Genomic DNA, 25,890 nt, shown 5'->3' on the forward strand with positions numbered 1-25,890 from the left:
GTTGGCTAGGATACATGGATTTCAATTTTACTGTATTTATTAAGGTTTGTTTTGTGTGCTGGCTTATGGTCTATTTTAGAGAAGTTTCTATGTACTGCTGAATATATATGTGTTGATGTCTGGGTGGAATATTCTGTAGGTGAGTTAGGTCTATTTGATTATATCACTTAATTCTGAGGTTTCTCTATTATTTTGTTACTATTTTGCAGGTTTGTGACTTGTATTTCATTTAATTGTTTTGTTTTTCTTTGTAAAGTTGCTTTGACTGAGTTTATTCCTCTTTACAATTCAAAATACTGCTTTCATTACTGTTTAGTATTTTCATTGCTGGGTAGGAACCTTTTAGGCTGTTTGTATCATTGGAAGTTTGTATTTCTCCTTCAACTATGGCATATAGTTTTGCTAGGTAGTAGTCTAGGTTGGCAGCTGTGGTCTTGTAGAACTTGGAGTTCAGTGTTCCACACTCTTCTGGCTTTCAGTTTCCACTGAGAAATTAGGTATTGTTCTCTGGTGGGGTTTTCTTTCTATGTGACTTGTATTTTCTTTTGTAGCTTTCAATGTATTTTCCTTATTCTGTATATTTAAGTGTTTTAACTATGATTGCTATAGGATGTTTCTTTTTTGGTCTTGTCTAGTTAAGAGTTGTGTTTCTTTCTTTCTTTCTTTCTTTCTTTTTTTTTTTTTTTTTTTGGTTTTTCGAGACAGTTTCTCTGTGTAGCTTTGCACCTCTCCTGGAACTCACTCAGTAGCCCAGGCTGGCCTCAAACTCAGAGATCCGCCTGGTTCTGCCTCCAAGTGCTGGGATTAAAGGCGTGCGCCACCACTGCCTGGCTTTGTGTTTCTTAGATCTAGTCAATGCCATTGACCTGGGATTCTTTTTCCTCCTCTATACTTGCAATTTGAATGGTCTTTGGGGGTATCTCATATTTCTTGCAATTTGAATGGTCTTTGGGGGTATCTCATATTTCTTGCAATTTGAATGGTCTTTGGGGGTATCTCATATTTCTTGCATATTCCTTTCGCATGCTTAAAATTTTTAAATATTTCTGCTTACTTGCTATAGGTCCTGTGGTGGTTGGAATGAGAACGGCCCCCATGGGGTCACGTTTGAGCAGGTGGCCTCCAGCTGCTGGGGCAGTTAGGAAAGGCTTGTTGGAGGTGTGTCACGTGGGCAGGTTTTGAGACTTCAAAACCTCCCACCATCCTCAGTGTGCTCTCTGCTTCTAGTCCGTGGACTGGCATGTGTGCTCTCCACTTCCGCTCCAGTAGCACGCCTGCGTGCCTCCTGCCACTACGGAATGGGTTTCTATCCCTCTGCAACAGAAGCTCCAGTTAGATACTTCTTTTTCACTCTTGGTCATAGTGTTGCATCCAGCACTAGAAAAGGGATGGAAACATGTTTTATCTCCGAGTCTTGGCACTCTATCTCCTGTCACACTCATTCTATTTACAAGGCTTCTCCCAAGTCTTCTCACTGGGATACTGAGGTTTTCAATTCCATCTTCATATCAGCTTGGGGCCAGATCAATGTTTCTAGCTATTAAATCCAGCTTTCAAATACTGAATTATATCTATCATTTCATTCAGCCATGTATTGTTTTTTCTTGAACATCACTCAGGTGTTTATTATTGTTCTTTTGGAGGTTCAGTCAAGTGTTTATTTCTGTCTTCTTTCAATTTCTTGAATTCTTTGATAGCGTTTATGATTGTTCCTGACATTGACCTAGGCAATGGAGAACACCTCTACAGGATTAGACAGTTTGATGGAAAACACACTGTTTTGTTTTTGTGATTTGACCTGGGCATGTGGGCTTCTTTCTTTGCATGGCTGATGTGATAATCTGGGCTTCCTTTGATTTTGGAGCCAATGAAAGAGATGTGTAACCTGAGCTGGGCCAGGTAAAGCTGGTGGATGAGCTGTTTAATTGAACCTGGCTGATAAATAAAATATAGCTCTCACAAAGCCAAAATATACATACATATATATATATATATCTCAAACCATGGGTCTGGAGCTAGGCCTGAGGGTATTAGAGACGACAGTGTGCTAAGGAAATGACATAAGAGGAAAGGAGAGTTCACCAGGAAGGATGGCTCTCTAACAAAGAAGGTTGAAAGGCCACTAATCTGGAGCTAATCCTGGGGGTATGGAGAGTGCCACAGGCAGGGAGGGAATGGAGACAGGAAAGAGGGATGGAAAAGGGAAGAAGCGACTTACCCAACAAGGGCAGCTCACAAACAAAGAGGAGGCTCCCAGGCCATGGGTCTGGAGCTCAGCTTGTGGGTTTGCGGACAGTGGCAGGTCAGGGAAACAAAGCAAAGGGGAGAAGCGACTTACCCAGCACAGGGGGTTCACAGACCTTCCACATGTTCTGAAAGCTTATAATGGCCAATCTTGGCTGTCACTATAACATACCTGGGAAGAACCTTAATTGAAGAACTGCCTCCATCAGAGTGGTATGTGGGCATGTCTGCAGGACATTTCTTGATTGTTAATTCCAAGTCCTTTGGGCAGTGCCATCCCCAGACAAGGTCCAGTGAATCAAGCACCTGCTCAACTCTCAATCTCCACCTCACTAGAAGTGTGTCTTGTATACAATGATGTTCCATAGATAATGTGTGAATGAATAAACAGCTTAAGGGCTTATAATTTCTCTAATAGTTAATAATTTTATTAAAATTAACTCTTAAAAACAGTGTCAAAGAATGCCAGACCAGTCTACTTAAATAATCCAATTAAAATAAAACTCTTAACAGACAACATTTCTTTTACACATGTATTTCACAGCATGAGTACCACATCGCCATCAGAGAAAGGTGCTTTATACCATTATGTTTTACTATTTACCACATAGGCATTAAACATTCTCATTACACGATGAGACAATTTGCTGGTAAACACTTAAACACATACAGACACTGGTTTCAATATTGCAACATACTTTTGGTCATAATGAAGGAAATACATCAAAATATGACATTGGCTAATATTTTACAAGCAAATAATATTTAACTCTGCATAGTTTATACAATAGGCTGTGGCAATAAATAATATCACCAATCTCATCAACTGGCCACAAAAAGCCTAACATTCATTTAATTGATATGAAATGGTCTACTGGTGTAGTTTCAACATAGCCTTAAATATGCCTTATTAACCTTAATTAAATACATGAAAAAAAAAGTACTAAACTGGACTAAGAAGGTATGTTTTGCTTAACTACAAATACACATGTCTAACATATTACATTCCTGACATAAAGGCAAATATTTTAATAGAAAAACTAGCAGTCCAAAAAATGTCAATGTGCAAATCGTGAGGAAAACATTGCATTTAAATTTGCACTCATTTGCAAGTTACAGCACTAGCTTGGTATAGACACTAACAGGAAAGATATCCAGCTGGAAAGAGTGAGAATGACTGAGCACTGCTCCACAGTCAACAAGTGCTTCTGGTGGCCTGGAGCGTCCAACACCTCATGACTACCCTTCATTCAACAAAGGAGGCGGCATGCGTCATCCACGATGAGAACAGGAAGAAAAGCCTGCATCAGCAATGTTTTCTTCCTCAATTTGGTATAAAGGCCCTGTTCATTATTCTAACTTACTGTTAGCTAACCTCAAGTGTTTCTGAATCAGGTTTGTTACATGATGTAAAGAATAGCTTCCCTTCATACAATACAAGGTTGATTTTTTTTTTATTTTAAATGTGTCAGTGTTATGACAAGGTACATGCACTCTATCAACCTGGGAGGCAGCGCTCAGGTAGAGTAAAGCCCAGCTTGTATCAGATTCAAATTCCACAGAGATTCTCTGATTATTTTCAAGGTGTTAACAGTGTCTTGGAAAGCAGAACTGCCTAATTCTTGCATTACATCTTTTAACTGAGAGGTATATAAAAGTAAACCCCAATCTTTCAAACTACAGAATGTCAAGAATTCTATTAGGGATGTTAAAAGCACTGGGCAGAACCCTGGTTTTCAGTGTGCCATCTGCACCACAGGAAAACAATCGATTGTCCTGGCTGATGTCAATCTGCATGACTCCAGCTCCAATGTTCCGGAATATGGACTGCTTAGCATGTTCATTCTTAAATGAATGAATTAGGCCATGCCCTGTCAGTCTCCACACCTAGTTTAAAAAGAAAATAAAAATGGTCAGTCATTAAAATGAGACCCAAAGTAAAAGTATGGCCCTCACTTCTCTGTTCCTTGGCCTAACTAATTACCAAAGTCCAATTTCCTGCTGACTGCTGCTTTCCTAACAGTCTACCTAACAGGGAGTGACATTATCACTCATAAAAGTCACAGCCTATCCTTAGATTTACTGCTTCTTCTTCCAAATTTCTCTCTTCACATTCTGTTATAGTGTTACATTTCAAACACACATACATACATACATACATATATCTCACCAATTCAACCACATATTTAATCTAATAAAATGTTTCCATGTGAAGCTAGGTCTAATGCAAAATAAAATATGGAAACTCACTGACCTGGAAACATTCCTTCAGCTATGAGTACCAAGGACAGAGACAGAGAAAAGGAAGAAAATCCCAAGGTACCAAATGAATTTTCTCAAATGTATCCATGTGTTAATTAAACCCACCCACTAGGGGCTAGTGGTATACCTTGTTAGTGAGTGCTTGCCTAGCATCATGAAATTCTCAGCTCAAATCTTCATCATTATAAGAAATAAAACAAAATAAAAAACCTCGAACATTTTACTCAAAACAAGTCCCTTTTATTTCTATTTTGTGATGCTAGGGATGGAACCAAGAACCTTGCACATGTAAGCAGGTACTCTACCATTGAGTTGACTCCAGCCCCTTCCAGATTCACAGCAATAATAACTCGAGAGTCCAGTGAATTTGACTATTAGCTGGATTTCCAAAGCAGAATGCTTTAGAAAGAGAGAAGTAAATTAGGGCTGGCATGTCAAGGGCACTCAGTACTCCACAAGGCTTTAACTTCAATGCCTCCATTTCAGACTACAGGGGTTGTGTTTTCTTTTTCCTAGCAGTCTGGACAACAGAAAAAGATTAGCATAGTTCATTTCCAACTCCTGTGCTTACTTACTTTTATATTGCCTTCGGCAGAACCTGTAGTAAAGTACTCCTCACAGGGGTCCAGAGCTAAAGCTTTAATAGCCGAGTCATGTGCTTGGAAGGTGTGCATTAGTTGTCTCTGTCTAATGTCAAAAATGCAGATGTAACCTTTCCTGCCTCCAGAGATCAGAAGTTGTTGTTTGGGGGCATACTGAAGTACTGTGGCACCATGGTCATGACATGTGAAACCTGGAAAGAGAACAACACCAGGAGACTTTCCCCAAACAACTTCCAGCTTTTGATTCTGATGCTTAAACTCACATTTAAAAATACAGGAGTTAATACTGCACTTTTTCTATCCAAGTGTTATGATTTGTTTAGAAAGTGTCTCCCAACAGGTTCATGTGTTGAGGATTCATCCCCAACCACCAGGGACAGGAATCCAACCACTAAGAGATGACAACCACAAGGGTGCTGGCTTCAGCTCTTGATTCTACAGGGAAAGATGTGACAGCATTACTGGGAACTGGAAGGTGGGCCTGGCTATAGGAATACATCCCTGGAGGCATGTTTCCTTTGGACCCTATTTTGCTATGGCCTTTCCTTTTGCTCTGCTTCCTGTCTACCTGGAGATGTGAGGAGGGTTGCCTCATCACATGTTCTCTGCTGTGATGTTCTCCCTCCTCACACACAGCCTAGCAGACCACGAAGAGAAGCCTCTGGGACCCTCAACCACAACAAACTCTTCTTCCTTCAGTTGTTTTTGTCAGATATTCTGCACAGCCACAGAAGGACAATCAGAAAAACTAAAGAACATCCATCTTTTACGTCATGGAATTCCTGAAACCCTGTAATTATACCCATCATATCAACATGAACAGAAAAAACGTGTTTAAAACCAAGTCCTAAATTCTGTGCCTCATACGAAGAATGGAGAAGCATCATCTATGGGAGTAGCACACTGACTCTCATTAATGTGTACTGCACATACATTAATTTCAAGTGTTTCTAATACATGGAGAAGCAGAAGTGGAGCTCATCCTCAGTGGTGCGCTCACTCGCCTCATCACCACCCAGCAGCACTGACCCACCGGACACTGTCTTCATCCAAAGATCCCTGTGACTAAGAACACTCAACCTCATGCACCTGAATACTAAGGACAAGCTAAGGAGCTGTCCTGCTACAGTCTGGACAAGTGTCTCCAAATGTTTCTGCTCATGGCACCACTAGGTGGTAGCAGCAGCACTCATGGAAGGAAGGGAGTTAATTCCTTGAAGAGGATCCCGGAGGTCACAAGGAGAGCAGCTGTCTCCACCTCTGTTCCCTCTGTGAAGCACTTCTCACCAGACTCAAAGGACAAACAAGCTGGGCTGAACCTGTGAGTCAAAATAAACCTCTTCTTTCTATACACAGTCCTCCACATCAACCCACAAGCAAACTCTGGGTTCATGAAGTAAAGTCAAACCTAGAGAGCATTCCTTCATAATGTGTCAAAAATCACACCTTAACTCACCGTGAATGAGGCTGTTTCCAGGTGATATTAATGTGTCCCAGAGGCATACATTTCTTTTAAAGAAATAACAAAGTACATCAGAAACAATTCATCTAAAACCATTAATAAGGACAAATTTTGTCAAGAAAAATATTTGTACTTATTTGAGATTTCCAACTAGAGGGAGGGTAGTTTCTCTTCTAACAGTTTATCCTTTGCAAAACTAGGATCAGCTTGTTTCCTAAGGTCCCAGTCATCACATCCCCAGCCCATCTCCTTCTATTACCCTTCTGCAGAGCAGGGAAATGACTTCCTCAGTAGAAGGGTACTTCTATATCCCGGGGCAGTAATGGCTTCAAGGCAATGGGCACTATTCATAGCATGCAGCTAAGGAAAGCAGTGTGAGGGGGAAATGCAAAGAATCATGACTATAGCATGCCAAATACTTGTTAGTTCTAAAGAACTTTATAAAGAGAGCTTTGGAAAGACTAAATCACTCCAGCATAGAAATGGTAAATGTTACTATAGACTACATTAGGAGAAATTTTTGTTTTGTTTCTTTCTGTAAGGAAAGCCATTGTAAGGATTGTAAAACATTTTTAAAAATTCCCTGGATTTAAAAAAAAAAAAAAACACTACTAAAAGAAATCCTTATTTTCTATAGCTTACGCCTAAATTTTATTCTTTTCTTTGTTTCTGTCAACCTACCTATTGTCATTGGACTGTCCAGATGTTGCAACTAGACTTGAAGAGGTGATAAATGCAAAGTCACTTGTGGCCTTACTGTGGCACTGCCAACTCTATAGGGAACAAAATATAACCAATGTTATCTAAAAATCCAGAAGCAACTGAAATAATACAAATACTGCCCCACCAACAGCATGCTAGACTCATGAGTGAGATTATGCATTTTTAAATTTTACTTTTCATTTTTGTTGATTTTGATACAGGCTCTGATAGTATCTCAGGCTGCTTCAAACTCATGATCCTCAACTTCCCAAGTTCTGGCCCTCCACACCCAATAACAACAGCGTTGGGTGGGGAAGAGTGCTGCAGGCCCACACTGTGGGCTGGCCTGAGAGCCAGCCTCCTCCAGACTGAGCAGCCTAACTCACTCTTTAGAACACAGACGTGCACGGTGTGCTTAGTACTCAGAACCTGCGGGCCTCGGTGCACCTAGAGGCCACGCTGCCAGCTTTCCCTTCTTATTAGGTAGAAGACAAGGAAGGCACAGCACTTTACAGAATTTCTAATGTGCACAAAGAACAAAGAAGTCAGTATGAAGTAGATGTGACTGCCTCTCCCCACTGCTAATCCTCACTTTTCTTTTAGGTTAGCATTTATTTTTTGAGACTATAAAGTAATAAAAGTTGTAACAATTTGACCTTATGAATAATTTTTTCCTACTGAAGGAAGCACTATGTTTGTAATCATGTTCCTAACTCTCAGGACAAATTGCAACAGTGAAATAGTTTAAAATTATCGTTCATGTTAGGAAGTCTCAAACTATTTGAGAATTCAGTGAAATTAAAATTAAATTTAATTAATTAAAATTAAAAACAAATCTACGTTAAGTCTCTGAAACTTCTAAGCTCTTTTCTTCCCTTTTTGTTTTTTGGGTTTTTGTTTGTTTGTTTTTTGTTTTTTTGAGACAGGGCTTCTCTGCATAACAATCCTGGCTGTCCTGGATCTCACTCTGTAGACCAGGCTGGCCTTGAACTCAGAGATCCACATGCTTCTATCTCCCAAGTGCTGAGATCAAAGGTGTGAGCTACCACACCTGACACTTCTAAACTCTTAAATTAAAATAGGTTACCATAAAAATTCAGTCTAGAGGCTGGGCGGTGGTGGCGCACACTTTTAATCCCGGCACTCAGGAGGCAGAGCCAGGCGGATCTCTGTGAGTTCGAGGCCGGCCTGGGCTACAGAGTGAGTTCCAGGAAAGGCACAAAGCTGCACAGAGAAACCCTGTCTCGAAAAACAAAAAAATCAGTCTAGAGTTTAAAAAAGTGATAGGAAGAGGAGAGAGATATTTGCAGATTACTCTGATAATATTCAGTAACTTAAAACTTAGAACTAGTTGCTAGGTACACTGAGTTAATTAAAGGCACAGTAGCTTCTTTAACTCTAGCACACAGGAGGCAGAATCAGACAGATCGCTGAGTTTGAGGCCAGGCTGTCAACAGAGCATGTTCCAAGACAGCCAACAGCTACACAGAAAGACCCTGTCTCAAAAAACCAATTTAGTTTTTGGATTAAAGAAAAGAACAGAGCACTATAGTATATGCACTAACAGACACAATGATGGGTGTCTGCAGCATCAGCTACTTGGAAGGCTGAGGCAGGAAGATCATTATTTGAGCCTAAGATTCAAAGGTCAACCTGGGCTGAAGAAAGACCCCACCCCAAACTAAGACATCTGATTAGATTAAGAGAACAAACAGTTTTAGTGCTGACAACCATGGATAACTTGATAAACTAATAGTCTAAATCACAGTGAACAGTAACCTGAGGAGCAAACTCTACCTTGTCCATCTAACATAGGTTGTGCTGTAAGAGACATAGTCAAGTTCACGTTGTAGTCTAAATACAAACATCTACCTTGGCCACCTTTGTGCTCCCTGTGAGCACCCAAGCTCTGCCAATCACAAAGGCACTTTTCAAAGTAGTCCTGCCAAAAGCCTGTAAGCCGGACACTGCCCTAAATACTCCTAAGAAGTTCCAGCAATGTGGGAAACTGTCCACTAAGCCAAGTATTCCTTTCCTGCTCTAGCAGGTGATAAGAACAGAAATTTCAAAGTGGGGGCCCAAATGGAGAATACTGGCCAGGATATTTACAAATAAACAGGACACCAGGGTAGGAACAAACATGGCTAGTCTTACAATAATTAATAAAAAATAAATTAAATGATCCCTAAATAAATAAACAGGACATTATTCTGCACAAGCTGATCAGACTGAAGGCAAAACATGATTACTTGCGTTTCTTAGAAGACATTATGGCAGTCTGCAGTGCACTAATCCAAAAGGGATATTCTTATTCTTATCTCTTACATATAATGAAGGAGTTGGAAAGGGAAAAACATGATCAAAATTTTATGTTTTGTATAAAAAAGATTTTTTAATGAAAAAAATGTTCAAAAAACCTATATACTCTAGAAAGGACAATTTAAAAGCATTTGAGTAATCTATCTGAACTCAGAAGGTTCCAAGCTTTCTGAGTCTCTATTTCTTTATCTAATGCCGAAAGTCCCACCCAGGGCTGGAGAGCACCTAGAGGTGAAGAGCATGCTTTGCTCTTCTCGGCATCCATGTGGTGGTTCATAACCATCTCTAACTTCAGTTCCAAGGGCTCTAACACCCTCTTCTGACCTCTGGAGGTGCACATACACACATGTAGGCAAAACACACGTAAGAAGAAAATGAACATATCTAATAAAAAAAAGTTTAAGCCCTACACAGGACCATATCACCTTCCCTCCTATGTTGCCAGGTATTTAACACAATATGGATAAATGTGTGAAGTAACCTTTTAGGTAGAGTACAATCTGGTAAGAAGAAAAAATTCTGAAGGAAATTAGTTCTCAGAACCTGTTTGAATCTTAATTATACTTAATAAAATCATACAACTAAAATTTAGTTGTCATGAATAAAAATATTATATTTAAAAAAGAACTGTTTCCAATAAGGACAAAAGTACCATTAAAAAGGTATCCTGACTTGAGCTGCACAAAGGGAAAATCCATGGTTGCCCTTTAAGGTAAAAAGCAAAAGTTGTTTGTTGTTGTTTGGTGACTTCTGTCTAAAATGAGGCAAGATAGATAGCTCATGCTGGGCAGAACTGTCATTTTCCAACAGAAGCACTACCGAGATCCACTGTTCGAAGCAGACACTTCATCTGTAACACTGTTTTCTGCATGCACTCTGGGAATGTGAGGGGCACTTACCATGTAAGGTTTAGGATTCGATGCAGTTTGGTTGACTTGCCAGATACTCAGAAAACCCTCTCCATCTGCAACACCACACTGTAAGAACAGCATGAACATCAAACACAAGACTTCCTGCCAGAGGGAAGATCACCTAGAGATGGGAGACTTGCAGGACCCCACTTCACAGAGCCTCCTACGGCTGGCTGTGTCCACTGTGCTTCCCATAGTCTGAGTACCTTGCCCTCCCTCCATCTTCTAAGTGTGCTCCACACCTGCCCCACTGCCCTCCCCTAAGCCTCTGCAACACAGGGAGGGAGAAACTGGGTGTCACTAAGACTCCAGCAAGCTGGGGGATGCCAACAGCACGTGGGGCAGAGGTAGTTTTCTTTCACACAGGGCTGAAATGAATGACTGGATAAATGACTGCTCTCAGTTTTGTGAATCTGTGTTTCTGCTGTAAGAAAAAAGGCTACACAAACAGAATCCAATAAACTGACTGCTCAGTTCAACCCCAGGGTCATTAAAACTTTTGACAGAGTTTTAATCAGTATTTCATCCTCAGCATTCAACACTAACTCCCAGGAACGAACCTTGTTGCCTTGTGAGTTAAAATACAATCTAGTAACTCTTGCATTGCCAGCTTGACGGAAACACACAAGCTGCTGAGGTCGTGTCCATTCAAACATCCGGACACTGCCATCCTGGGCACCTGTGAGATCTAAACACAGAAGGTGAGGAGTAAGACACTCAAGACTTTCAATAATTCCCATTCTTCAAATGAAAAAGACACTCCAACCCTCAGGTAACAAATAAACTACTCACAGTACTGATGGACAGGGTGTGAAGTCATTCTCTTCACATTGTGGAGGTTCCTTTTCATGAGCTTTAAAAGGAGGAAAATGGATTTACTCTTTACTTGGTCCAGAAGGGACGAGGAAGGACAGGCATCAGAGCAGTCCTCGTGTCATTCATCCTCCTGAGACACTAACTGAGATACACCCTGCTGAGGATTCTGGGACGTTTAACATACATTTGTGTGAACAGAAGCAAGCACTTACTCGTACAGCCCTGCCCTGTGAAGACGTTACAAACTGCTTCATCTAGTGACAAAGGGACTCTCTTCCAACTGCTCCATCCCTAAGAACTATCAGATCTAGCTATCTATGTAGCCCAGGCTAGCCTCAAATTTGCAGTCTTCCCACATCAGCCTTCTGCATGTGAGGATTACAAGCATGAACCACTACACCCAGCTGGTATCCAGATTCTTTAGAGCAGAGCATGAAAGACTAGAGCTCCTTCAACTAGTGACCATGAAAAGTTCACCTTTAGTAATCTGAGGCAATTTTCCAACGTAAAGAGACATGAACTCCTCTTTGACTTTGCTTTACCATTCAGTGTCTCAGTTTGCTCATCTATAAAATGACACTGGAGGATAGTAACATCCATTCCAAACTGTGGTTGATGTGGGAAAAGATCATGCACTAGGAAAACTCAACTCAATCAGTTATTCTCATCTTTAGGATCTTTCTATGTCAAGTAACTTCAATGTCCTGCTTCAGGAACCCATACAAAGAAATCATATGTGTCTACAAGAAGACATACCACAGTAGCTCCTGTGCTGGTCTGCCCACTGCCTAGCCATGGCAGAGATGGAGGCGGATGCACCTGGCTCGTTGAATGGGAGGCTGCACCAGGCTGATACAGGGTTGTGGTGGAACCTCGATAATCAATATCATCTGAACTGTGGAAAACCATAGGATGTTACTCTGAAAGTTTTGTTCTCTCAACACAAATCCATAAAAGATTCTCTTTAGTGATTTTTTTTTTTTTTTTTTTTTGAGGATACAGGTTTAGTAAGGGTTTACTTTTTTGTTTTGTTTTTGTTTTTCAAGACAGGGTTTCTCTGTGTGACGGCTCTGGCTATCCTGGAACTTGATTTGTAGACCAGGCTGACCTGTTACTCTCAGAGTGTGCCACAACTGTCTGGTACTTCTTTTTCTTCTTTTTTTTTTTAAAAAATAATTTTTCCTTTGGTAGTTAAACTATTTTCAAAAATAGAATAAATATCCATTGATTTAAAACTTAGGCCTAGCAAGTACAAAGCCCTGGGTTCGATCCTCAACTCCAAAAACAAAACAAAACTTAGGCACAGATCTGGGCAGTGGTAGTACACACATACACAGTCTAATGTATTATCTGTGTGAGCAGCTTTATTGCTACAAAATTAGAACAAGCGTTTGTTTTAGAGTATTTTAATCCTCTGTGAGGGTTTATACACAGCCAATGGTTGATGGGATAAGGAGAGACATTTTCTTCAAGTGGTACAGCACTGGTAAAGTGCCAAAGGTCCTATAAAAAACCATAATGAAATCCAACGGGTCACAAACACACACATGAAAGACAGGAAAGGTGAAGGGGAGCTAGCTGAGAAAATGAAAGGGTATCAGTTGGGAGCAGAGAGGGGCAAAGAGGCTAACAATAACATGATTAAAATATATTATGTATATGTATGAGAACACCATAATGAAACCCATTATGTATAATAAAAACTTTTTAAAAAGAATTCAGCACACTGGGCAGTGGTGGCGCACACCTTTAATCCCAGCACTTGGGAGACAGAGGCAGGCCGATCTCTGTGAGTTCAAGGCCAGCCTGGACTACCAAGTGAGTTCCAGGAAAGGTGCAAAGCTACACAGAGAACCCTGTCTCGAAAAACCAAAAAAAAAAAAAAAAAAGTATTTAGCACATATTTTGATTAAACATAAGTATTAAGTGACCTCCTTCACACGGGTAGCCCATATATCAAATTATTTCATTTTACATTTATTTATTTGCTTGGTTTTTATTTTTGTGTATGTGTGGTCTATGTGTTTTCAGCTATACGGACCTAAGGAAGGCTGAAGTCAGGTGCCTTCCTCAATTGCTCTCCATTGTATTCTTTAGAGGCAGGGTCTCTCACTAAACTGGAGTACCCCATTCTGCTAGGCTGGATGGCCAGCAAGCCCCTGGAGCCCACCTCTCACTGTTTTGCCAGTGCTAGTGTTATAGATACTTGCTACTCAGGTTGTAGATGGGTCCTAGGGATCCAGATTCAGGTTCTCATGATTATGCAACAAACACTTTGCCAACAGAGATCTCTCTAGGTCCTTATTTGCTTGTTTCTAGACATGGTCTTGCTATTCAGCCTAGACTGGCCTTGAACTTGAGATCTTGTATCTGACTCTCCCAAGTGCCAGAATTACAGGTATGAGCCACCATGTCCAAATACCCCTGCTCTCCTGCCCCAGACACAACTGAGCCTAGGACTTCTGAATGTTAAATAGGGGCTCTGAGCTACAGCCCTAACCCCAAATTATATTTTTGAGGAAATAGGAGATATGATTTTAAAGCTTTCTTAAAGCTTTTTATAGCCGGGCGGTGGTGCTCGCCTTTAATCCCAGCACTCGGGAGGCAGAGCCAGGCAGATCTCTGTGAGTTGGAGGCCAGCCTGGTCTCCAAAGTGAGTTCCAGGAACTATACAGAGAAACCCTGTCTCAAAAAAAAAAAAAAAAAAAAAAAACAGCTTTTTCTAAAGATTTTTTTTAATAAAAGATTTATTTATTATGTATACAGAAGAGGGCGCCAGATCTCATTACAGATGGTTGTGAGCCACCATGTGGTTGCTGGGAATTGAACTCAGGACCTCTGGAAGAGTAGTCAGTGCTCTTAACCTCTGAGCCATCTCTCCAGCCCCCAAAATGGGATCTTTCTAAAGATTTTTTTTTTTTTTTTTTTTTTTTTTTTTTTTTTTTTTTTTTTTTTTAAGCTTAAGGCTTTTTAAAAAGCTTTAAAACTTTTCTTAAGGCCTATGGTCCTACTACTTAGGAGTTCAATTTCATGCTCTGCTATATGGTGGGCTGCAGAGTAGTCAGAACAACTGAGACTCTGTCTTAAAATCCAAAAACAGGCCGGCAGTGGTGGCCCACGCCTGTAATCTCAGCACTTGGGAGGCAAAGGCAGGTGGATCTCTGTGAGTTCGAGGCCAGCCTGGTCTACAAAGCGAGTTCCAGGACAGGCTCCAAAGCTACAGAGAAACCCTGTTTTGAAAAACAAAACAAAACAAAAAGGAAAAAAATCTTAAAATATTAATTTTATCACATAAAACTGTGAATATAAGTTGAGTATGGCCCAATGTACTATATTATATGGTTCTATCCACTCTAAACTATGACTAAAGCCTGGTTATAGACTAACAAAAAAGGGGTTGGGGATTTAGCTCAGTGGTAGAACACTTGCCTAGCAAAAGCAAGGCCCTGGGTTCGATCCTCAGCTTCCAAAAAGAAAAAGAAAAACAAAACCAAAAATCAAACCCACCTGAGACTAACAAAAGAGAAGGATAAACATGGAAAGCGACCCCCAGGGTACTGTCCTAGGACATAAAATTCCTGACGGGAGAAAAGCAACATGAAAGACAAACATGTAGGAAAAGCCAAAAGTTAAAAAATGCTGCAAAACTCTTCAAATGACAGCTAAAGTTGTTGACATTTTTATCTGCAAAAATCCTTCATCAAGTGATAAGCAACACTGTAGAATTAATGAGACCAATTCAATTAGTCTAAATATTTATGCATACTATTTTTCTACTTTCATTATCTAGATCGATTAAATTTACTGACTACTATGTACATTTCCTTGGGGTTAAATGTCAAAGTGGCAGTTTTAAACCTCAGACTTTCATAGTAGACATTATTCTGGTTTAAATATTATAAAAAGTTTAATGGGAAAATTATGAGTAATTTATAAATTTTAATATGAGCAAAGACCTTCTACTGTCCACTAAACCCATTTGGTTTGTTTCTTGCACAACTGAAGAGAGGTACATCTTTCTTAGCCCAACAATTTAGTAGGCACTCGTTGAAGACAATGGTATTCATAGTCACGAGACACACCTTTTAGATTCTCTATCATATTCTTCTCCAATCCATATATATGACTGACAGGCCAGCAGAGAAGTGACATCTAGCTCTTGAACATCATGCGTTGAAGCCAAAACAATTTCATTACAGTTTGCCTATAAAGCAAAGGCAGACAATGATTTGGGCAATTTTACCAAAAATCAGCACATAGTTGACACTGACTACAATCTTTACCTTATTAATAGAGAATGCCATGATCATGTCAGACTCCTTATGAATGACCTTTGCCTTCCCACCTGGATAGCCCAGATCAGCCTCGACCTACGAAACATGGCGGAGTTAGTTGTTGCTGAGTGACTCTACACAGACACACATCCCACAGGGTCACAACTAGGTAAGAAGAAAATGTAGCAGCAGCAGGAAGAGGGAGTGGGGAGCATTAGTGTGTTGGGAATTAGTTTTGGAAATCTGCTCTCACGCTCTGAAACTCTGTAATCAAACACCCTAATTCTGAAGAATCCCAATGTGAATGCATAGTAATGATTACAAAAGATAGGCAATTTTTTTCAAAATTTACATATTCATTTTAGCTCTTCCAAAAAAAGCACAAATATTCTGTAATAAGTGTGTGTGTGTGAGTGAGTGAGTGTGTGTGTGTGTGTGTGTGTGTGTGTGAGAGAGAGAGAGAGAGAGAGAGAGAGAGAGAGAGAGAGAGAGGAGGAGGAGGAGGAGAAGCAGGAGGAGGAAGAAGAGGAGGAGGCATAAGCGAAGGACAGAGTAGGCCATGGAACAGGGAGAGCCCAGGAAGATGAAGGACAAAAGAATGAAGACTGGTCAGAAGGGGAGGCGTCTGGAGAATCCGAGACAAACGGAAAGCAAGAGGAGAGCCTAGAAGAAAGACCAGCTGTGTTTAAAACAGACTCAAAAATGCCACAGCAGTGGAGGTCGATGAGAACAAGAAAGAAGAGTCTACAGCAGAGCAGAGCTGGACACAGGGTGTCTCCTCCCTCTGCTCAGGGCAGTATGAGCAGCGAGCCCTCTTCCTCAGCTGGGCAGTCATGGTTAGCATGAGAGACGAGGGTTAGCTCCGAGAACGTTGAGAAGTGAGCTCCAGGGAAGCGCATGGGAGACTACCTTGGCATGGCAATCTTCTGCTACGGAGTTGTGTTTGACCTGCTCCACATGTTCTTCTACAGACTACATAACACCACACCAACACAAACACAAAACACATGCATAAAATAAATCATAAAGAGAATGAAAAATTTCAAGCTAGAATGGTTATCACACAAAAATGACAAAACTGACTTCAAAAAATCAAATTAGATAAAACCAAGTATCAGATAAATAAAGCAAAACAGCATAACTAAAATTACTCTATCACATACACATGAAAACAAAAACTATTTCAAAAAAACTTATTATTTATATACCATTTATGTAACTTCAAATTCTTCAAACTATAATCTCTAAAAATAAGACATACTTCTTTTAATTTTGTGTTATATAAATGTATATATAGATATATGTGCATGAGATCACATGGAGGCCAGAATTCAATACCAAGTGTCTTCCTCAGTTGCGCACCACTTTATTTTTTGAAAGAGGGCCTCTCATTGAATCTGGAGCTCATCAATTACCAGTCAGCAAACTTCCTGGATCCAGCCGTCTCTGCCTCCCCAGTTCTGGGAGTGTAGCTATGCTGCTGCATGTGGACTTTTCCCTGAGGCTTGGGGGGGTCTGACCTATGTCCTTACATTTGCAGAGCAAGTGACGCACTGCCTGAGCCATCTCCAGTTACATCACTAGTTCCTGCTCCTGTCCCTGTTTATTTTTGTATCTCTAAGGTTTGAAGGACTGAACCCATGGCTTCCCACTGCTTTCATTCTTACTAACAAATCTGAATAATCATGTAATCAGAAAATCATTCTCCTTGTAAATAAATGTTTGCGAGGATGAGACACAGGAAAGAAAGTACACTTCCTTGCACCCTGGTTGACAAGTCCTAGGGGAGGCACAGCTGGGAATATTCCTCTACTATGGGAATCTCAGAAGACATGATCAGAGCCGGAAACTTCTCCCCAGTGTTCTTGACGTGACAATTCCCATTCAAATTCTCTGAACCCTCCTTTGAGGACCACTGGGGGTGTGGGTGGGGATGGAGGCTTCAGTTCCCTGAGATCACTGAAGATCGGCTTGCTAAGTCAACTAGTTGGTTTGACACATTTACTGATTTGACAAAAGCTTGATTTGTGGAATATTCTTTCTTTAACTTACTCGATAAATAAAGCTATCTTCTTATAATATGTCGAAAATTTCAAATGTTTTAGAATTAGCCAACATGTCAGCTTTTGTTTTTAAATTTTTTATTTATGTGTATGTACATATGTATGTATGTATGTATGTATGTATGTATGTATGTATGTATGTATGTGGTTTTCAGTGTGTATATACCACATGTGTGGGGGTGACCTTAGAGGCCAGAGACGGTGTCAGATCTCCTGAAGCAGGAAGTAGAGGCAGCTGTGAGCTGCCAGACATAGGAGCTAGGAACCGAACTCAGGTCCTCTGAAAGAGTAGCAAGTGCTCTTAACTGCTGACTGTGTTCTCCCTCCCTCTCTTTCTCTCTCAAAGATTTTTTTTAAAGGATTTTACTAATCAATTTACCAGATCCTACCCCCAAACCTACAAAGATAAAGCACCTGTTGGAGATGTTATTTCTGGGCCTAGTGATCAGTTTTTAATCTTAAAGGACTTAATTTCCAAAATTCTTTTCTCAAAGAAAACATATTTTCAACAGATCTGTACTTTTTGATACAGTAGTCATGTGGCTACTAAAAATTAAAGAAAATCGGACACTCAGTCCTATGGGCCACACTTCATGCTCAGTCATAGGTGACTGCAGGGTGGCACAGAGAGACTACACTGTCGCACAAATCCTAAATGGTCTTATGATAAAAACCAGAAGCCAGCTACTGGGGTGAATGTTGAAAGATTGGAAGAAACAAGCCACAGCCACTTCTCACCCCGTCAACTCCTCAGCCGAAAGGAGAAGATCCTGTCTCCACAAATCCTCAGACTGAATGGCCCCTGAGTCCTCAACTGAAAGGGCTCTGAGCTCCTGTCTCCTCCCTCTTTATATTCCTTTCTCTGCCAAGCCATATCACATCCTGTCTCAACCTTCCTAGTGCTGAGATCAAAGCCATGTGACTCCCAAATCCTGGGATTAAAGGTGTGTGCCACCAGTGCTTGGCTCTGTTTCTCTTTTAGGCTAGATTAATCTCGTGTAGTCCAGGGTGGCTTTGAACTCACAGAGATCCAGATGGCTCTCTGCCTCCCGAGTGCTAGGATTAAAGGAGTGTGCCACCACTGCCTGACCTCTATGTTTAATCTAGTGGCTTGCTCTGTTCTCTGATCTTCAGGCAAATTTTATTTGTTAGGGTACAAACAAATTATCACCACACTACACAAGAAATACAAGACAGGAGAATCATATCCAATGTACAAACGCCAAAAGGGAGATTGATGAGAATCCTCTCGTCCCAGCTCCACTGTTATGTACTCTCTTCCTACAACCATACTATACTCAGACAGCAGTCTAGGAAGGAAGTGCCTGCTTTATCTCTGCCCACTCTGGTGTTCACAGGGACCTTCCAGTGACCTCACAGGTACTACCATGCACACAGATAACAACTGAACAAGAACAAGTGTGGTAGATGCTGTTGGCCTAGGTACAGGAAAAGCCTCAGCAGGTCTACACTTGACCTTGCCCCATATAGACTGTCCTCCATTTCCACCTTTTAAATGAAATACAATTCATTTATCTCACAGACTGCTTGCCAACACTTCACTTGTGTCTGACACTGCTCTGTAAGCTCTGCAGTCTACCCACTGCCTCACAGAAGGCCAGAAGGCATGAAATGCTGAATAAAATGTCAGCACCTAAATAAATTCCTGATTCTTCTTGACTCATGCATGCATTACTAATATTGACTTAGAAATTACCATATAAGACTAAACCTGCACCTTAATTTTTTAGGGTATTCATCCTTTATTTTGCTTTTGGTATTTCTCCAGTTTATTCTCTCATAGTTTTCTTAAAATTGTTATTTCAAAACCTGTTCATTGGTGTTGGAGAGATGGCTCAGCAGTTAAGCATGCACATTGCTCTTGCAGAAGACCCATGTTCACTTCCCTGCACCCACATCAGGAGTTTGTAAACCACCTTAACTCCAGGTCCAGGGAATCAGAAGCCCTCTTCAATTAAAAAAAGAAAAAAGTTTGTTCATTTATAAATTAAAAATAAGTAGCATGCTTACGGGACTATATTATGTTTTAAATAACATATTTAAAGGATTGCATCACAGAGTACAGCCATTTATATGTTAGGCCCTGGAACCACTTACTGCAAAGTTATTGTATGTGACAGTCCAATAGCATTTATTTAAAGAAATTACTAACTGCCACTTGAATATGTGATTTATTATGGAACTTGTACTGTTTCATTGCTATGAAATGGAAATATAAGGTTTTATAAAAGCTCACTGTAGCTTGATAAGCTTTGGCTACTACTTAGGTTGTCTAAAAAATAACAGAGAATAACCAATCCAAAAATAAATTTTCAAAATAAGTCTAGTACTAAAATTCAAATACATTAAAAGGAGAAACTAAAAAATTACAACAGAACAAAATTATTCTTGGAATACCTCACTTTGCTTTCTCTTCTTAGTAAAAATGTATCTAATAAATGTCTCCTGAAGAACTTCCTGTTTGACAAGGAAATGCCAGAGCCGTTTGACAGGAAGTGCAGATGCATCCCGAGATCTAGCAAATGGACAAATGGTTGACAAACCAATCAGCTCATAGAAAACACAGCTTTTGCAGACATTTGCTTTAAGTCTTCCAAATGTGTTCAAAGAACACAGCTATAAGCTCAACAAACCTCATGATTTATTTTCTTAATTTTAGTTTTCCTGAAAATAATTACTTGATCTAGTAATCAATTTTCCAATGACATGAATGAATGGGAGAGACAAATATCAAGAGATTCACTATTTTCTTTTTTAATTACCCTCTAGGCTTTCCAGACAGTAAAAGCACATTGATGAATATGAAGTAACAGACAGCATTTCAAACTGCTTAAGGATATTATCATCTTGTGAACACTACTCCTAAACATGGCTGGTTCAAAACAAAGCATGCAGCCAGATACATTTAATCTGATTTAACTATTATATATTATGTATATGCATCAAGATATCACATACCAACCTATGAAAATATCATTTTTTATGTATTGGTTAAAAATAATTTTTTGAAAGCATGCTGCTTATCAAAAGGGCTGAGGTGGGCAGAGAGAGCATCAAAATAACACACAACCTTTGTTTTTCTTTATGAAATTATCCACAAAAAGTCAGCAACAATGACTGCAATGTAGATTGCTGTCAAATTTCCCCCAAAAGTATGAAACACAGAAGATGATGAATGACTTTTTTCCTAACTACAAAAGTAAATGTATCGCCAGCTGTGAGTCCTGGTGCATGCCTTAAATCCCAGTAGTTGGGAGACAGAGGCAAGCAGATCTCTGTGAGTTTGAAGCCAGCCTGGTCTACAAGGCGATTTCCAGGACAGCCAGGGCTGTTACACAGAGAAACCCTGTCTCAAAAAACCAAAAACAAAAGTGCTGTATCTACAGAATACTGCTGAAGACGGGCTGCATGTTCACAGCAAAGACTATTCTCAAGGCTACTCGCAACCTGTCAAACTGTTCCCCAGGAAAGTCCAACCAAGCTATACTACCCCAGGGCACTAAGAAGTTTCGTACTTGAATGGAGTATTTTCAGGCTCCAACATTGCTTTGTTTCGAAGAATAGCTGGCCCAGCTCCCACTGAGAGGTCAGTTGGGTATGTGTTGACATAGTTAGGGGGTGGACCTTCAAAGTGATCCATTTTCTCCTGCAGAATCTGTTCCCAATGCTCCAAGTTTTTAATGACAGCAATTCCTAATGGTGATGTCACAGGGAGCTCTAGAAGGTAAGAAGATCAGGTCACTACAAATCTGCAAAATCTCAACTCTTAGAGCCAAGACTTCTGAAAATAGACAGATTTGAACACATCAATCTTATAAGACTATTCTTAAGTCTTAATCCTAATAATTTCAACAAAATGGAAGATACTAAAATGAGCAACACAAATGTCCAGCTTTCCTGGTCTGGATTCTTAATCTTTCAGTCTTCTAGGCAAACTGTAGTTCTTGTTTTTTTTTTTTTTAATTTTTCTTTCAAAGATTTATTTATTTATTATGTACACAGTGTCTTGTCTACACAGAGCAGAAGAGAGCACCAGATCTCATTACAGATGGTTGTGAGCCACCATGTGGGTGCTGGGAATTGAACTCAAGACCTTTGGAAGAGCAGCCAGTGCTCTTAACTTCTGAGCCATCTCTCCAGCCCCAGACTACAGTTCGTATATCAAATTTAAACCTCAGACTGGAGCCTGCAATAGAAGACTTTGCAAAATAGCTAATACAATATTTTTAAAATATTAAATGTCCTTCTATATATAGAGATTTTGAACATTAACTTAATAGTAAAATTTATTTTATTTAACAGCATTGACTTTTATGGTGTTTTGAAAAGGAGTGGCCCCCACAATCTCATGTGTTTGAATATTTGGTCCATAGGGATTGGTAGTATTAGGGGGTATGGCCTTGTTGGAGGAAGTGTGTCACTGTGGAGGCGGGCTTTGAAATCTCATGTGCTCAAGCTAGGCCTAGTGTAGCAGTCTCTTTATGCTGCCTGTGGATCAAGATGTAGAACTCTACTCTCAGCTCCTTCTCCAGCACCATGGCTGCTGCATACTGCCATGCTTCTCACCATGACACTAACAACTAAAACCTCTGAAACTGTAAGCCAGCCCCAATTAAATGTTGTCCTTTATAAGAGTTGCTGTGGTCATGATGTCTCTTCACAGCAATAGAAACCCTAACTAAGACAATTTTCAAATTCCAAACTCACCAGAGAATTCTAGTCCAACAATAGGAAAGAAATTCTTGATATTGTAAAGTGCCAGCTTAACCATTGTCAAATGCAGAAGAGCCCAGCTGTTTGGGAAGAGAAAACAAAACAAAATAAAATAAACAAGAAAACTACTTATCAACCTAGAAACAGAATCATAGAAAAGAGTAGTGACACCCTTATCAACTGTTTGGCCCAACTGCAATCCTGAAAAGTGGCCTCTGACTTTTATTAAACAAAAATGGCTTACTTATAGTCATTGAAAAATAAAATTTTTAGGCAGGGTATGGTGGTGCACACCTTTGATCCCAACACTTGGAAAGCAGAGACAGGTGGATCTCTCTGAGTTCAAGTTCACCCTGATCTACATAGTGAGAGGAAGGAAAGAAGAGAGGGAAGAAGGGAAAGAGGGAAGGAGGAAAAAAGGAAGGAAGGAAGGAAGGAAGGGAGGGAGGAAGGAAGGAAACTTTAACAATATCACATTTAGAATATAAGAAAGTTATCTAGTAGAAAAATATTTCTCATTCTCATACAGTCACACAAAATATAATAGCATATCATTTATTGATGTGTTAAATTCTAAAAGCATATTATATCTTTTTCCTCAATAAAAATGTTAGTTTTGGGGTTGGGGATTTAGCTTAGTTGTAGAGTGCTTGCCTAGCAAGCGAAAGGCCCTGGGTTCAATCCTCAGCTTCAAAAAAAAAAAAAAAAGTTCATAAAAATTATTCTAGAAATTTACCTGAAAGGTAAAGAATTCCTAAAATATATCACTTTTAATATAAATTCATGGTAATAGTATTTATTCAAAAACAAATTTGAAAGCCAGCATTGGTAGCAAATGCCTTTAATATCAGCACTCAGAAGGCATAGGCAGGTGGAGTTTGAGGCCAGCCTAGTCTATATAGCAGATTCTAGGCTAGCCAGGAATACATAGATAAACTATCTCAATTTTTATTTTTAATTTTTGGGTTTTTGTTTGACTAGGCTGGTTTAGACTTCAGAGAATTCTTTGCCTACCTCTGCTGGAATTAAAGGTGTGTGTTACTTCATCCAGCTACACATTGTTATAAATAATATCAAGTTTTTCTGCAAAAGAAGGTCAAGGGGATGGGGGCTTATTTACCTATAAGAATTAGGATCTTGGTGCTCCTGTATTTGTGTGTCTGAAAAAAAGGCATCATCTTCTTCATCATCACTGTGAACACTTTCATCAGAATCATATATGACCCCACTATCAGATAAAGGAAGAAATGGCTGCAATAAAAGGCAAAGTCATTGGTAAATATGCAATTTTGTAACATTAAATATACTTTATATAGCACATATTTAAAACATTTAACCGTTTCTAAAGTATTTAAACATACAGTTTTATTCTGATCTAAAACTGATTACATTAAGTTGTGTCATTCTAAATAAAACATTCTTCTGTAGGTTCTAGATTTACAAAAGTCAAGATTACCAGAGGAAAACTATCTGAGATTCAGTAGAACTGTGTAGAGGAAGATGAGTCTGAGCCTCACTTGATTCTACAGAGGCAAGATAATTAAAGCCTAAGAAAGAGTAGAGAGTTACAATTCTTCCTGTTTTTTCTTCTCCTGGGTCTCTTTCCTCCACACAAAGGCCAAAGCCCAACTGTGTTTTTATGGTGCTTTGGCTTTCTTTTTCTCTCTGTAACTCCCTACCTCTCTGGGACAGACAAGTAGTCTCACGGCTGCCCTCATGCCAACTCAAAGCACGGCTTTCTCTATCTCCCTCCTGCGAGCAGCGCCAAGAACTTTTCCTTCCTGGAGTTTCTCTGCTGAACTCTAACAACACTGTCTTCCCCTCACCTTCCAGTCTGTTCTCAAATTCTTCTATTAGTGAGAGGGCACCCTGGCTTCCCTAGTAACACGTGGTGACTCAGCTCGGTCACTCCAAAATTTCTAATACAATGTGGTATCCATGACGGGAATGCAAAGCAGTTTCTCTGAGGATGGAACAGGTGACCAAACTCCAGGGCTTTGGAAGCCATCTAACTGAGACCTCATACTGTGATTCCACTCCAAAGGCTATCACAGCCTTCATCACTCTCTAGTTCAGCCACGGAGAAGAAAACAAAAAACAAAACAAAACAAAAAACACCAAGAAAGAGCACCAAGAATAGATTCTCCTGCAAACTTCTCAAGCACTCTAATGAACTTTAATCTGGATGTTGTGAAATGCCCTTTGTTCTGCATACCCCTGGTTTTCTACTCAGATCTTATGTTAAGCTACTCTATGAACTTATGCCTGATTCAGACAGATGGAATCATTTCCTCTTGGAAGGGCTCCAATTCCAACACTTTTCTCTGATTCCTCTCTTGTCTTACTTCTCCATCACACCTCTATCAGATGCCAGCCAAGGTCTGCCATTCCACCTATGACCAGCTCAGCTCAGAAAAACTAGATAGATTAGTAAGATCACCGCCACCACCAAAGACAAAGACCAAGATATAGCAGCTAAATAAGATGTATGAATCTTATTTCGGATCCTAACTTGCAAACCCAACTATATAAAAACATTTAAGATACAAAGGAAACGTGTAAATGATGGATACTTGATGTCATTTAAAGTAAGTTAATGTTAGTGGGTTCTTTTCCAAATATGCTCTTTTGAGGTCTGGAGAGATGGCTCAGTGGTCAAGAGTACAACTGCTCTTCCAGAGGACCTGGGTTTGATTCCCAATACCCACATGGTGGCTCACAACTACCTGCAATGCCATGTCCAGTAGATCCAACACCCTCTTCTGGCCTCCTTGGACACTACATGCATGTGCTACACAGGCATACATGCAGGCAAACTACCTATACACATAACTAGGCCCGCTGAATGTGGGTGACAGCTATGTGGCTTGATCTGTTTGTGGGATCCCTGGCAGCAGGACCAGGACTTATCCCAGGTGCATGAATGGACTTTTTGGAGCCCATTCCCTGCAGTGGGATACCTTGCTCAGCCTTGATTCAATGGGGAGGGGCTAGGCTCTCCTTCAACTTGGTATGCCAGACTTTGTTGACTACCATGGGAGGCCTTACCCACTCTGAGGAATAGATGGGGGTAGAGAGGAGGGAGGTGAGGAGGGAGAAGGGGTGGGAAGGGGAACTGGGATTGGTATGTAAAATGGAAAAAAATTTTAATAAATATATTTAAATTTTTTTTTAAAAATCTGCTCTTTGTTGCCTATTTTTTAAGGAAAGCATAGGCTGACCTCAAACTGGCACCCCTTATTCCCACATTCCTAGTATCAAGCAGGAATTACAACTGTTTGCCACCAAATCAAGCTTAAAGCACTCTTTTTAAAAAATAATTCATGTATTTATTTCGTGTGGGTGTACACATGTGTGTGGGCACACATGGACTATGCCACACAGGGCAAGTCAAAGGACAGCTAAAGGAGTTCTCGCCTCTCGCCATGCAGGTACCAAGGCTTGAACCCAGTCACCAGGCTTTGCTGCAAGTGCCTTTTCCCAATGAGCCCTCCTGCTGCC

The 25,890-nt window shown here is 40.2% G+C and overlaps 1 protein-coding gene across 9 annotated transcripts in view; it reads right to left on the bottom strand.

Annotated features, from left to right (window-relative positions):
• Positions 1-2,647: 2,647 nt before the first annotated feature.
• The window catches only part of Dmxl2 (Dmx like 2), a 127,556-nt gene continuing 104,313 nt past the window's right edge, over positions 2,648-25,890 (bottom strand). For 5 of the 9 annotated variants that reach the window (XM_036193058.1, XM_036193057.1, XM_036193055.1 and 2 more), the window contains 15 exons: positions 23,510-23,640; positions 22,384-22,469; positions 21,192-21,393; positions 20,074-20,191; positions 16,502-16,564; positions 15,602-15,688; positions 15,401-15,522; positions 12,075-12,213; positions 11,295-11,355; positions 11,063-11,190; positions 10,491-10,568; positions 7,252-7,343; positions 6,565-6,617; positions 5,082-5,299; positions 2,648-4,131 (listed from right to left, as the gene is read on the bottom strand). In XM_036193058.1, the coding sequence (XP_036048951.1) occupies positions 3,922-4,131; positions 5,082-5,299; positions 6,565-6,617; positions 7,252-7,343; positions 10,491-10,568; positions 11,063-11,190; positions 11,295-11,355; positions 12,075-12,213; positions 15,401-15,522; positions 15,602-15,688; positions 16,502-16,564; positions 20,074-20,191; positions 21,192-21,393; positions 22,384-22,469; positions 23,510-23,640 (1,788 nt within the window). In that variant the 3' untranslated portion in view covers positions 2,648-3,921. The remainder of the gene's footprint in view (positions 4,132-5,081; positions 5,300-6,564; positions 6,618-7,251; positions 7,344-10,490; positions 10,569-11,062; positions 11,191-11,294; positions 11,356-12,074; positions 12,214-15,400; positions 15,523-15,601; positions 15,689-16,501; positions 16,565-20,073; positions 20,192-21,191; positions 21,394-22,383; positions 22,470-23,509; positions 23,641-25,890) is intronic. The other 4 variants (XM_036193063.1, XM_036193062.1, XM_036193061.1 and 1 more) reach the window with 1 other exon arrangement.

The sequence above is a fragment of the Onychomys torridus genome, chromosome 7 (assembly GCF_903995425.1).
Source record: "Onychomys torridus chromosome 7, mOncTor1.1, whole genome shotgun sequence".
In the NCBI taxonomy this organism is placed as follows: Eukaryota; Metazoa; Chordata; class Mammalia; order Rodentia; family Cricetidae; genus Onychomys; species Onychomys torridus.